Genomic DNA, 14,059 nt, shown 5'->3' on the forward strand with positions numbered 1-14,059 from the left:
AGCCAGCAGCTGGTGACTGAGGTTGGACCAAGAGTCGGGGTTGGTGTGTCAGAAAAAAGTAAGGTAAAGGGACCCCTGACCATTAGGTCCAGTCGTGACCGACTCTGGGGTTGCAGGGCTCATCTCGCTTTATTGGCCAAGGGAGCCGGCGTACAGCTTCCGGGTCATGTGGCCAGCAGGACTGAGCTGCTTCTGGCGAACCAGAGCAGCGCACGGAAATGCTGTTTACCTTCCCGCTGGAGTGGTACCTATTTATCTACTTGCACTTTGACATGCTTTCGAACTGCTAGGTTGGCAAGAGCAGGGACCGAGAACGAGAGCTCACCCCGTCATTGCGGGGATTCGAACCGCTGACCTTCTGATCGGCAAGCTCTAGGCTCTGTGGTTTAACCCACAGTGCCGCTTGCGTCCCTAACATGGGGATGAGCAGCTAATAAAAGTTGAGGTCTTCTTTTGTTCGGGGTTTCCATTTTGTTTCTCCTGGTGGCAGGTGGGAGTCCTGTCGCAACAGTCTTCAATCAAGACCAAGCCGACTGGCTGCTGTTTTGCTCTGGTCTACCTCGCTGGTGTTAGCCGCCCTGAGCCCAGCCTTTGCTGAGGAGGGCAGGGTATAAATAAATAAATTATTATTATTATTATTATTATTATTATTATTATTATTAGGTCTTGGGACGCAAGGAAGTTCATGGCAGCAAAAAATCCCCCATCTTCTTTCCTCCAGTATCATTCAGGAGAGGGCCATGACTCTCCTGAGTGCCCTCGGACAGTGGCGTAGCGTGGGTTGTCAGCACCCGGGGCAAGGCAAGTAATTTGCGCCCCCTAACCCGTGGATTTGCCCTAACCCCAGATGTTGCGCCCGGTGCGGCCGGCCCCCCCTGCACCCCCCACGCTACGCCACTGCCCTCGGATTTCTCTGCTAACACCCTCCAGAGCCAGACCTCAGCCCCAGAGCTTTCCTGAGCATGTGCAGAGCGCTGGCCCAGTCCTAGGCTCTCTGGTTTAACCCACAGCGCCACCCGCGTCCCTGTCGGAGAGAGACCAGGGTTCAAATTCGCCTCGCAGAGGGGGCGTCGCTGCCTCTCTGCCCGCCCTCCCTCTTCCCAAGGGGCCTCCGCTCCCTCCCTCCCCGCACGCCGACATCTAGCTCCTCAGGGCCGGGGAACGGGGGCGGGGCGTGCGGAGGCCCCGCCCACCGGCGAGGCGGCCCAGTCCCCGCCGCGCAGGGCGCATGCGCGCGCTCTCCCGCTCGGGGGGGGGCGACGAGGCGGGGTCCCGTCTCTTCCCGGCCCCCGCCGCCCCCTCCCCGGCCCGCGGGGCCCGCCGCCGCCTCACCCGCCGCCTTCTCCGCCTCTCCCTCCTCCGGCCCGCTTGCCCCGCTGTCATGGAGACGGCGCCGGGGCGCGCTGACGTCACGACGGTGGCCGGCGGGGCGCGGGCGATTGGCGGCCCGGCGGAGTTGCCATGGCGACGCGGCTGCTGGCGGCGTCTCGCGGGGCGCGCCCGTCTCTGCGCGAAGTCTCCTCCACCTTCCTCAGCCTGGCGGTGAGGGCGCGAGGGCGCGCTGCGCATGCTCGGAGGGGGGGGGGACCCAGGGGCCGCCATGCTGGGCGTGAGTGTCGGCGGAACTCCCCGCCTCAGGAGGCGGCCGGGCCGGGAGCGCGGGGGGGGGGGGAGCCGGGGCGGGGGGGTCCCCAGGGGCCAGCTAGTCCAGCCCGCCGCCTGCACGCCAGGAGCAGCTCCCCCGGCCCTTCATCATCCTCAGCATCTTCTTTGTATGCCGCCTTTCCGTAGTGAATGCTCCAGGCGGCTTACAAAGGGACAAGATTTCCAGGCAGCTGAGATCCCTGCTGCAGGCAGGGGGTTGGGATGGATGACCTCTGGGGGTCCCTCTCCCCACGCCAGCCCTCTAGTCCTAGGCACACTTAGCACAGGGCCCTGCCTTGCGGGAGGTTGGAAGAGATGCTTCCAGGGCCCCTTCCCACTCCAGGGTTCCGGTTCTAAGGTTCCGCCGGCCCCGATAATTATTATTATTATTATTTATACCCCGCCTATCTGGCTGGGTTTCCCCAGCCACTCTGGGCAGCTTCCAACCGAATATTAAAAACAATACAGTGGTACCTCGGGTTACAGACGCTTCAAGTTCTAGACTCCGCTAACCCAGAAATAGAACCTCGGGTTAAGAACTTTGCTTCAGGATGAGAACAGAAATTGCGTGGCAGCAGGAGGCCCCATTAGCGAAAGTGGTGCTTCAGGTTAAGAACAGTTTCAGGTTCAGAACGGACCTCCAGAACGAATTAAGTACTTAACCTGAGGTACCACTGTAATTGATCAGTGTAAACTCTTTAGGATTTGCGGGTGTTTAATTTTACTGTTTACTATTGGATTCCAATGGATTGTTGAATCCTGCTTCATTTGATATGTGTTGGAAGCCACCCAGAGGGGCTGGGCTGGGTGAGGTATAAATACAGTGGTACCTCGGGTTACAGACGCTTCAGGTTACAGACGCTTCAGGTTCTAGACTCCGCTAACCCAGAAATAGAACCTCGGGTTAAGAACTTTGCTTCAGGATGAGAACAGAAATTGCGTGGCAGCAGGAGGCCCCATTAGCGAAAGTGGTGCTTCAGGTTAAGAACAGTTTCAGGTTAAGAACGGACCTCCGGAACGAATTAAGGACTTAACCCGAGGTATCACTGTACAGCGTCAGACATTAAAAACTTCCCTCAACAGGGCCTCCTCTGCTCGGCTGGTTCCCCAGGTCAGAGGCAGCCCTGCAGCGCTGGAAGGGGGCCGGGGGCCGGATTGCAGGTTTCCCACCCTGGGCCTCTGTCTGGACACCCGGGAGGCCGGGCTGGACATTGGGATCCCTCCACAGGGTCTGATCCAGCAAACTCCTCTGACGTTCCAGGGAAATTCTCCTCTGGACATCAGAGCATCAGTGGAGAAGATCCTTCGGCCGGATCAGGCCTCTGGGTCTCCCTCTGGCCGACCAGATGCCCCAAATGGGAAAACCACAAACCTGAGCCAAGCACAAGAGCAACTCTCCCTCCTGCAGCTCCAGCACCTGGGATTCAGAGGCACGCAAATCCAATATTTCCCCAGCATATATATTTTGACTTCCCTTCTCCGCTGTTGCGGTTTCTTATATTTTTATTTTAAAATACTGCATTTCCGTCTATTAATTGCTTCCTAATATTTCTATAGCGTTACTTTTAACTGCTTGTCTTACGTTGATCCTCCTAACAAACTTCTTTGTATTCAAATATCCCTCAAATTTCCCCCATTCCTTGATGAAAATTCCTTTCCTCTTGGTTTCTTACTTGTAACACAGAACTGCGGAATTGGAAGGGACACCAGGGGTCAGTCATTTAGTCCAACCCCTGGAATATGTCCAACCCTCTTCTAAAGCCATCTTGGTTAGTGGTCATCACTGCCTCCTGTGGCAGCGAGTTCCGCGGTTTATCTCCCCGCCTTTCTTTCATCTCTCCTGAATCTTCCAGCCGCCCGGGCGTCTCTTCCGCATGAGCTCCAGCTGCCCTGCTCTCCCCTTGGCCTTCACCCTTGGGGTGTCCCCTGGTGATGGCCTGCAGCTTCCGTCCTCCCCGCTGACCGTTGGTCCTGCTGGTGGCGGGTGCTGGACTGCCGATCCCGCTAGCTGGCCCCATGGCAACCACCGCTCTGGGGCCCTGGCGGCTTCTCTTCCCTTCAACTCCTCTCTGTTCTCACTGTTCTCAGAACAATGAGCTTTGTGGGTTCTTTGGAATGGTCTGGCGGTTGGTGGACTGGGCTTCCGCTCTGGGACTCTGCGGTCCAGAGCGGCTGCAGGTGAGAATCCCTCAGGTGGGCACTAGGTGGGTGGCCCTCCCGAAGGAGGTAAAAATTGGCAAAGAAGGGGGTGGAAACCCAGAAGTGCAGGGTGACCCAGGTGCTTTGGGGGGGGGGGGTCTTCAGTCCCGGCGATTTCATCACAGCTGAATTGGTTTCACTTTGTTTCCTTTCTGGGGGCAGAGGAGTTGGTGACGGGTTACAGGTCACTTGCATCTTGCGCATGGGTTGCGTTCTGGGATGCCACACACAGAATTGCGCATAGTTGAGCCGCCCCATTCGAACTGCTCCTGCAACGTGGAGGTGCTGTGCGGAATGAGTTTCTTGCTGCCGCCACCCCCCCAAAAAACCCTACAAGGTTAAAACCTCTTTTTCTCAGGGTCTTTGCAGCACAAAAGAGCTTTTAAGCTCTCTGCCATCCGTGTCTTTAATGCCCACGATTTAAACCAGTTTCGAGTGACCTGCATTTTCCGAGGATTCCGGGTGCGGTTTCTTGTAAGAACTTATTTCTTCTCGTCTTTCGTTTGCGATCCCCACTCAGGCGCTTCCAGTTCCGACCAGCAAGCGGACACGGCCGGACGCCTGGGTTCCCTCTCCGGGCCTGAGGTTGAGCCGTCACACCAGGGACACCCGGCCCCCTGCTGGCTGCTCTGCTTCTGTTTTCCTGCCACTGAAGTCCTTGGCCCCCATCCTGTCAAGTGTTCTTCCTGCAGAGATAAGGCTGGAGGGCCTTTTCACCCCCCCGCAGGGAAATTTCCCTCTTCTCCCGGACTTTCCCTAACCCTCTCTTATTTATTTCCTCGATTGTACCTTTGGTCTAAGGAGGTCTGTGAGGTGTGCCTGGCTCTCCTCTTCCTCACGGAGTCCCCAGAACAACCCTGCAAGGTAGGTGAGGCGGACAGTTGGGAACCGGCCCAAGGTCACTCACTGCGCTTCCTGGCTGAGTGGGGACTCAAACCCTGGTCTTCCACGTCAGAGTCTGACACTCTAACCCAGGGGTCAGCAACCTAAGGCCCATGGACTGGCCCCCGAGCCGCCCCCGAATTGAGATGCCCGCTCGCGCACTGCGCTAAACTGGCGCAGCCGCGGTGCAGGGACTTGCTTCCGTGGCGCCGAAAATCGCATCTGCACAGACGCAGGTGCCGAAAATCACAGGCACGCGCTCAATCCAGCCCACAGAGGAATCTCCTCAGGACCGATCCTGCCCAGGGAAGATAAACCTTGCTGACCCCTGCTCTAACCATTATGCTGCACAACCTTTCCCTCCATATTGGTTCCTGGTGTCTTCAGCCATGATGGTGACTGTTGATGATTATCTTCGTTGCCAGTTGCTACACGCTATCATTGTGTGAGCCGCTTTCCTTTTCTAATTGAAAAGCAGCGCAGAAATTTTTAATTACCGTATTTTTTGCTCCATAACACTCACTTTTTCCCTCCTAGAAAGTAAGGGGAAATGTCTGTGCGTGTTATGGAGGGAATGCCTACGGGTGGCGGGGGGGATCTGCTGCAGTCGTGAGCAGAGGATCCATGGTTCCCCTTCCTTCCCTCCTCCGTGGCTCGCTTTGAAACAGCAAAGCGGGAGAAGAGCCGCTGAGTGGGGAGGAGAGAGGGACAGAGAGCCTGCTTGCTTTAAAGGAGCAAAGCAGGAGAGGAGAGGAGCCGCTTACACGAGTGTAAGCGGCTCCTGTCCGGTTGGCTCCTTTAAAGCAAGCAGGCTCTCTGTCCCTCTCTCCTCCCCACTCAGCTGGCTAAATAGCAGCAAAGTTTTTCAGCTCGCTAAGCTGGGGAGGTGGGAGAGAAGCAGAGCCTGCTTGCTTTAAAGGAGCGGGAGAGGAGAGTAGCCTTCTCCTCTTATACCCCTCTTCTGAATTATTAGTAGCATCCTTCTCCACACACCCCACGCGTGCTCCTTGTCCCTTGAGTGCTTTTCCTTCCCTCCCCACTTAAAACATGGTTACAAAGCATGGATCCACATGGATCCTCAGGATTTTGGCACTGGGCTACCCCAAATTCACCGTCAAATCACATGTCTGTGGCCACAGCATGAACCACAAAAATCATACATCCACTGTTTCGTTTAGATTTTTTTTTTCTTGTTTTCCTCCTCTAAAAACTGTGCGTGTTATGGTCGGGTGCGTGTTATAGAGCGAAAAATACGGGTAAGTAATTAAGTTCCTGCCTTGGGTGACAAGGATCAGACAAATCTGTGGAGGAGGAGAGGGCTGTGGATGGCTGCTAGCCAGAATGCCTCTGCTCTGCAATGCTTCTGAATCACAGTTGCTGGAAACTACAGGAGGGGAGAGGGATCCCGTGTGCGAATTCTGCTTGCGGGTTTCCTATTGGGACATCTGGTCAGCCACTGTGAGATCAGGGTGCTGGACTAGATGCCCCCCCCCTTTGGCCTGCTCCTGCTGCTGCTGGTCTCTTCTCATGCTGTTCAATCCATACTCCATTGATGGGAGTCCATGTGGCAGAGGCAAGAGGCGGCCAGAACCCCCATCAGGGACCCTACAGAGCTGTGATCCCCTTTGCCCAAAGCTGGAAAGGGCCCAGAACTCAGAACAACCTATGGTGTCTGCAGAAGCCCCCAGATTCCCTCCAGGGCATCTTTGGCTCCTTGGAGATCCTGGGAAGCTGCTGCCACGCCCCCACCCCCAGAGTAGGTGTCCCAGGCTGGGTGGACCAATGGTGTGAGCTGCGGGGGACCGGCTCCCTAAGCTACGCCAGCCTGCAGGCAGGACCCTTCACCTTGTCCCTGCAGCCCATGCCAGCCTCGGGTGCTGAGTATCATTTCCTCCCAGAGCTGGTGCTGGGACCCACAGCTTCCCTCCCATTTCCTTCCCTCCCAGAACTGAAAAACCAAGGAAGATCCTTCCTTTCTCACCCCAGTCCCCCTGCATCCCTTTCGGGGATCAGGGAGGGCACGGGCACGGGAGCGTTCGTTGGCACCAGTGCCGTGCCTGAGGACCAGGCGCAGAGCTAGGCCGCAGGACGTCCCCAAGGGGGGCTGTTCCTTGCTCCCCCCCCCCACCTCAAGAGCTGATTCTGAGAGGTGCGCTCCGTTTCCCCCGCAGAAAATGACGTCCCGCGTGACCTTGGCGAAGTCCCGGGCGGAGAGGTCGCGCCCGCCCACGGTGCCCCTCCCCCAGGTGGAGATCGTCCCGGGACGCCTGACGGAAGGAGACTGGTTCTCCCTGCTGGGCTTTGAGGAGGCCGAGGATCACGTGGGTGACATCCTGGCAGGGTTGATGGATCAGGTCTTGGATGAGTGCTTCAAGGTCTATTTGGAGAGGCAGGTGAGTCGGTCTTTGGGCAGCGCTGCCTTCCAGGGTGAGGAGACCGCTGTTCGGGGCCTTGGTTGCGTGCCAGAAGCCCTTCGGTTTCAAACTCCAGGCCTCTCACCTTCTAGGAAAGAGAGGAGGGCTGAGCAGCGTCAGAAACTCAGGTATATAAGCTAGGGGGCATTTGGGGGCAAATATTACTTTTCAAATGATGGACTGTGTGGTTGATTCTCTTCTGCTTTATTTCTCAGTGATGGCCCACTTTGTCCAGCTGGGTTCACCTTCGGAGAAGGCAGTATTGTTGCTGCTGTTTCTGTTTTTAATAGGTCATAGATAGATAGATAGATAGATAGATAGATAGATAGATAGTTTTAATGCCGTTTGCATTTTAATAAAAAATCATTTATTTATACCCTGCCCTCCCCAGCCAGAGCCGATCTCAGGGCGGCTAACAGCAGTAAAATTACAGTAAAAACATAATAGGGAAAAAACCACCAATTTAAAATACAGGTTAAAATGCAATTTAAAATGCAGCCTCATTTTAATAGTAGCCCATAGATCAAAAGCATAAGGAGAGGGAAACACAAGGGTCAGACTGAGTCCAAGCCAAAGGCCAGGCGGAACAGCTCTGTCTTGCAGGCCCTGCGGAAAGATGTCAAGTCCGGCAGGGCCCTAGTCTCTTGGGACAGAGCGTTCCACCAAGTCGGGGCCAGTACAGTGTTACCTCGCAAGACGAATGCCTTGCAAGACGGAAAACTCGCAAGACGAAAGGGTTTTTTGAGCTGCTTCGCAAGACGATTTCCCCTATGGGCTTGCTTCGCAAGATGGAAACGTCTTGCAAGTTTGTTTCCTTTTTCTTAACACCGTTAATACAGTTGCGACTTGACTTTGAGGAGCAACTCATAGAACGCGGTGTGGTAGCCTTTTTTGAGGTTTTTGAAGACTTTGGTGATTTTTGAAGCTTTTCCAAAACTTTTCCGACACCGTGCTTCGCATGACGGAAAAAATCGCAAGATGACAAAACTCGCGGAACGAATTAATTTCGTCTTGCGAGGCACCACTGTACTGAAAAGGCCCTGGCCCTAGTTCAGACCAACCTTAGCACCTTGTGAAGTGGGACCTCCAAAATGTTGTCATTTGTGGACCTTAAGGTCCTCCACGGGGTATATCTGGAGAGGCTGTCCCGTAGGTACAAGGGTCCTAGGCCGCATAGGGCTTTAAAGGTTAATACTGGCACCTTAAACCTGACCCTGTACTCTACTGGGAGCTTCCTAATGATTATCATTCTTTGCTTTTAGCTTTTTCTCTCGCTTTCTCTGTAAGACACCCTGAAAAACACAAGATAAAAATAAAGATAAATGGATGGTCACCTGTTATGTGTGATCTGGTGGAGATTCCTGCATAGCCAGGGGTTGAACTAAATGACTGGATGACTTGGGGGTCCCTTCCAACTCCACCATCCTGTGTTTCTATCAAATAGAATAAGAATAATAGGCACCGAACACGTTTCGGTTCTTAGCCCAGCCGTTGCAAACAGCTTGGAATCAGAGAACTGCAGAGATGGAAGGGCCCCCCGAGGGCCATCTAGTCCGGCCCGCTGCAATGCAGGAATCCCAGCATTTTTTGCAGGCACCGAAAGGGATGGGCTGAAGGTGTCCATCCTGTGTCAAGGAGCCTGAACAGCCTGGCCTTTTGAAAGAGGCCAACCAGGTGTGCATGTGCCACGGGTGCAAATCTCGCCCCTCAGCCTGAGCTTCCTGCCTGCCTGGGCTGTTTGTGGGAGAGCACAGTGTGTGTGTGTGTGTGTGTGTGTGTGTGTGTGTGTGTGTGTTTCTCTTTCTCTCCTTTTCCCCCCAATTTTTTTATTGATTTCCCAAATTTATAAACAAACAAAAAAACATAAATCCTAACTGTAATAGTTCCACTTTTGTTAACATTATTAAGTGACTTCCTCAAATCCCCCTGGCTGAGTTTCAATATATATCATTGTAACAGTTTTCCAAAACTAATTTCTCATAACATTTACTTAGTCAAGGAACATCTTTCTTTCTTTTCATATTAACTTTAAACATATTATCCTATAACATCACATATTTAAATCCTGAGCCAATCTGGTAATTGCAAACATTTCTATTTAAGTTATCTTAGCATATTTAGCAAAATAGTCTTTGAATTTCATCCATTCCCCTCTCCTTGGGGTTTCCAGACAGGCTGGGGGGGGGGTGAGGCCGAGATCCTTGAAGGGGACCCTGCCAGCCTCTCCCCCCCCCTCCTGCTCACCCTCCGCTCTGCCCCCTCCCCAGTGCATCCCCTACGTCATCACCCAGGCCCGGGACGCCATGCTGCAAATCATCGAGTGGCGCTTCCTGGTGCGAGACGAGGGCGAGGCCGGGGTGCCCGCGGAGCCCACCTGGCAGGAGGACGAGGAGCCTGTGGCCGGCATCACCGACTCCTGGGCCCAGGGCTCTGTGCCTGTGCTGCAAGCCATGCCGCGCCCGGAGGAGCCAGAGGTAGGAGGGCAGGGGGGCTGGCACACCGGTCAGGCTGGCAAGGGGCGGCCTCGTCCTGCTGGGGCTGATGAAGTCGAGATCCTTCCAATAATGCTTTGGGGGGGGAGATCAGGGAGGCATCCAGAGGAGGGCTGGGTGGACCGGGGCCCCAGAGGACAGATCCTGCCAGGAGGGCAGAAGGGACAGGGAGTGCTTGGCCCGCAGAGAAGGCTGATGATAGGGCTGGGTGGCATATCGATATATTGTCCAAAACCATATCATGACCTCCGTTTCATCATTTTTGACCTACCGTATTTTTCGTCCCATAGGACGCTCCGTCCCATAGGACGCACCTAGTTTTTTGGGGGGGAAATAAAGGGAAAATTTTTTTCCGTTATTTCCCCCCCAAAAGCAGGTCGGGGAAACCGAACCAGGTCGAGGAACAGCGGGATGGCGGCGCTGCGCCTCCCTGCTGTCCCCCGAGCTTGTGGGGCTGGCCAACGTCTGCCCGGCGCGAGGGGCGCTCTGCTTCAGGGTGCCCCGCCCGCCGGGCGGCAGGCTGCTATCTGCAGCGTGCGGAGCCCTGCGGGGAACTCCTGCAGGGCTCCCCACGCTGCGGATGTCCGTCCGGCGCGCGGGGCGCTCTGCTTCAGGGCGCCCCGCCCACCGGGCGGCAGGCTGCTATCCGCAGCCTAGACATCCCTGCGGGACCTCCCGCAGGGCTGCCTAAGCTGTGGATGCTTTCCCGAAGCGCTGGGCGCTCTGCTTTCAGGGCCCCCGACGCTCCGGGAAGCAGGCTACTATCCGCAGCCTAGACAGCCCTGCGGGACCTCCTGCAGGGCTGCCTAGGCTGCGGATGTGTTCCCGAAGCCTGGAGAGCGAGAGGGGTCGGTGCGCACTGACCCCTCTCGCTCTCCAAGCTTCAGCGAAAGCCTGCATTTGCCCCATAGGACGCACCCAGATTTCCCCTTCATTTTTGGAGGGGAAAAAGTGCGTCCTATAGGGCGAAAAATACGGTATACCTTGGATCCTGAACGCCGCAGACCCGGAAGTGACTCTTCCGGTTTGCGAACGTTCTTTGGAACATAAACGTCTGATGGGGCTTCCATGGCTTCTGATTGGCTGCAGGAGCTTTCTGCAGCCAATCGGAAGCCGCGCCTTGGTTTCCAGACGTTAAACGGATTCCATTCGACTTCCGAGGTACGACTGTATTGCAAATCATACATGTGCGCTATCCAAAAATCACAATGCAGGAAATAGCGTGGATCCAGCCAGAGCCTTTGCGTAGCTCCATCCTTGTGTCAGACATTGTGATATATCAGTATATTGCAGTGTTCAGCTGGTGATATAATTGAAAACCAATTTTGCCCCTCCCTAGCGCACGATGGGCTTAGTTCCTAGCAGGCTGAAGGTCTCCCTGGGATGTTGCGGCAAATGTGGCATGGCAGCGTCCTCCAGGGAGGGCCGGATCTCCGTGGTGGAGCTGAAGGCTTCGGGTTCAGGCCCCAGTGGCAGCATCTCTGGTTAGAGCTGGGAGAAACCCCCTGCAAATACTGCGCAAGATGGACTCTGTATACCTGGCCCGGAGGCTGCAGTTCCTCCTGCCCTAGAGGCTGGTGTAGTTGACTGCCAAGGTCCCAGCAGAATGACTTCATTTCAAAGAGGAAGTGAGCAGGTGGCCTTGGCTGTAAAAGAGCCGCAAGCTACCTTGTTCACCTCCTCCTGGACCTACAGCGTTCTAGCAGCGGCACAAGCCTTGAAAATCCCTCCCCATTTGGCACAGCCCTCCAGCAAAAGTCCACGCTTTGCCCTTTCACCTGAAGTGCCTCCATCCCTCTGCAGTTTGCCAACCCCGGACAGAGCAGTCGGGTTGGGAATGTCCCCTGCCTGACTCCCTGGAAAGCCCCTGCCTGGTTCCCTGTAACTTGGCTTCTCGCAGGGAGGGAACCAGCAGAAGGCCCTCGGAGCTGGACCCCGGTGTCCGGGCAGATGTCTTGATTCTGCTCTTCCAACCCCCAGTTTTGAGGCTAACCTTAGAGTCACAGGACCATAGAGTTGAAAGAGTTCCCTGAGAGTCATCAAGTTCAACCCCCTGCAGTGCAGGAATCTCGGCTCAAGCATCCCTGACCCATGGCCACCTGACCTCGGCTTAAAACCCCCAAGGAAGGGGAGTCCGCCTCCCCCCAAGGGAGACTGTTTCACTGTCAAAACAGCTCTGCTACCATAGCAGCAAAGCCTAGTCTTTCAAAACATTGCAAAAAAAAACAACCCCATGAATTTTTTATTTTATGTTGTAAAATGCCCTGTTGTTTCTCGAGGAAGGGCGGTGTACACAATTAATAAATAATAATGTTATTATAACCAGTCAGCTTCTCCCACCCAGTCCAACAGGCTGGCTTCTAGCCCCTTGGCTTGTGTTCTTCAATGTTTTTAATTGGTTATTCAAAAGGAACGTGAGACTACAGCACCCCTTAGTAAGCAACTTCCCCTCCTCACCCAATTTCCCCAAACCGGAGGGTCCTATGGAGAAGCATTTTCCCAAGGTTCAAATGCAACTCTGGTGGATGCCATTGTAATGGACGTAGTGCCATGAAACTGTCTCTTCCCAGCTTAAGGCTTTAACTTCCTTGGTCCGTTTCCCTGAAAGCTTTTTTCTCCAATGCGACCTTTGCGAGTGTTCCAGAGATTTCCAGTTTGGGCCAACAAGTTCTCGGGCGTTTCCTGAAAGAAGAGCGATCGGTGCTTCTTATCTCAGATGGACATTGTCATTTTTAAAGGTCGCTAACAATGTTCAAGGGATGCGGGTGGCGCTGTGCTCTAAACCACAGAGCCTAGGGCTTGCCGATCAGAAGGTTGGCAGTTCAAATCCCCGTGACGGGGTGAGCTCCTGTTGTTTGGTCCCAGCTCCTGCCAACCTAGCAGTTTGAGAGCACACTAGTGCAAGTAGATAAATAGGTACCACTCTGGCGGAAAGGTAAACAGCGTTTCCGTGCACTGCTCTGGTTTGCCAGAAGCGGCTTAGTCATGCTGGCCACATGACTCGGAAGCTGTACGCCAGCCCCCTCGGCCTATAGAGCGAGATAAGCACGCAACCCCAGAGTCGTCCGCGACTGGACCTAATGGTCAGGGGTCCCTTTACCTAACAATGTTCAAATTTTGGGGTGCTGATCTTGTGGCCCGTCGGCTGACCTGGCCAACATCTCTCCTCCAGGTTCCCAGACTCCCAGAGGAAGTTCCTCAACTCCCGGAGGAGTCCCCCGTTGCCAAAGAGGAGCCCGCAGGCCCCTCCGATATTGCTGCTCAGGGCTTCCCCCTGGGGACCCCCAGGTGGGAGGCAGAGAAGCTGGCCCAGGAGTCCTTGAAGGAGGTACGGCCCGCCAGGTCCCGCAGCAGCAAGGCGGGGCTGAAGTCCGGAACCCACCTGGTGTCCATCGCCCCCCTGCCGTCCTGCAAGAGCAGGCTGGGCCCCCAGGCCTACTACGGGCCCCTGCAGGTGTCCCGGCTGAGCGACATCGTGAAGCCGCTGGCCGGCTCGGAGAAGGAGCTGCTCCTGCGCCAGCTCTCCCAGATGCCTGTGGAGGAGGCCTTGCGCCCGTGTCTCCTGCCGCTCTCCTGCAGCAACCTGCTGCGGATCCAGCTGGGCCGCCCGCCCAACACCCGGGACGTCTTCTACGACCAGGCGGGCAACATCACCGCCGCGCCGCGCCTGGAGCCGGCCAGCCTGCCCAAGCGCTGGGTCAAGCCCTCGGCCGAGGTGGTGGACCCAGAGGTGGAGTCGCAGCAGCAGGAGGCCCTGAAGACCGTCTCGGGGCGCAGAGCCCCCAAGCTGCCCAGGGGCCCAGCCGAGAAGGGCAGCACCCACGGCGAAAGGCTGCTGGGCGTGCGGAGGAGCCTGGCGGAGAAAGCTGCCCAGCCTCCCAGCCCGGCCGGAGGGGTCCTGCAGCCCACCAGCTTCGTCTTCGTCAAGCCCAACTTGCTGACCCAGACGGTGCAGCTGGCCACGGGGGTGACCCTCCGGTGTGTGGGTGGCGTCCGGGAGAAGGTCTCTCCCCATGCGCACCAGGAGGAGGCCAAGGAGGGGTCGGGGAACCTCCACCCCATGTGCCTTCGGGTGCCCACCCCCAGCCGGGAGCACATCCTCCAGCAGCCCAAGCCTCTGCCCCGCTTGCGCCCGGGAGCTGCCCTCTGATCGGCACAGCCCTGCCCTCCCTGACCCCCCCCCCTTTGATCTCCTTGTAACTTAATAAACGGAGAGGTTTTTGGAGCCTGGTTTCTCTCCTTGTCTGCCTCACGACTGCAACACCTCCAGAACCGCCTCTCCCCGTAGGAAGCGAGCCAGACTCTGCCATCCGAGGCCCTTCTTTGTGTGACTCCTCTGGGAGAGGTCCGGAGGGTGGCAACATGAGAACGGGGCCTTTTCGGAGGTGGCCCCCTGCTTGTGGGATGCACTCGCCAGGGATGTTCACC

General features: G+C 56.0%; 1 protein-coding gene across 3 annotated transcripts; it reads left to right on the top strand.

Moving 5' to 3' along the window:
• The first annotated feature begins 1,326 nt into the window (after window positions 1–1,326).
• Window positions 1,327–13,856, top strand: C9H2orf81 (chromosome 9 C2orf81 homolog). 3 transcript variants are annotated; one of them, XM_028744595.2, is made up of 4 exons: window positions 1,327–1,542; window positions 6,897–7,118; window positions 9,407–9,613; window positions 12,804–13,856. In XM_028744595.2, the coding sequence occupies exons 1-4, from the start codon at window positions 1,462–1,464 to the stop codon at window positions 13,779–13,781; spliced, it is 1,488 nt and encodes a 495-aa protein (XP_028600428.2). In that variant the 5' UTR covers window positions 1,327–1,461; the 3' UTR covers window positions 13,782–13,856. The 3 variants fall into 3 exon arrangements, with proteins under 3 accessions (XP_028600428.2, XP_028600429.2, XP_077789793.1); XM_028744596.2 differs by lacking the exon at window positions 1,327–1,542 and adding an exon at window positions 1,563–1,609; XM_077933667.1 differs by lacking the exon at window positions 1,327–1,542 and adding an exon at window positions 3,948–4,707.
• Window positions 13,857–14,059: the final 203 nt, after the last annotated feature.

Source organism: Podarcis muralis, chromosome 9 (assembly GCF_964188315.1).
Source record: "Podarcis muralis chromosome 9, rPodMur119.hap1.1, whole genome shotgun sequence".
NCBI classification, from domain to species: domain Eukaryota; kingdom Metazoa; phylum Chordata; class Lepidosauria; order Squamata; family Lacertidae; genus Podarcis; species Podarcis muralis.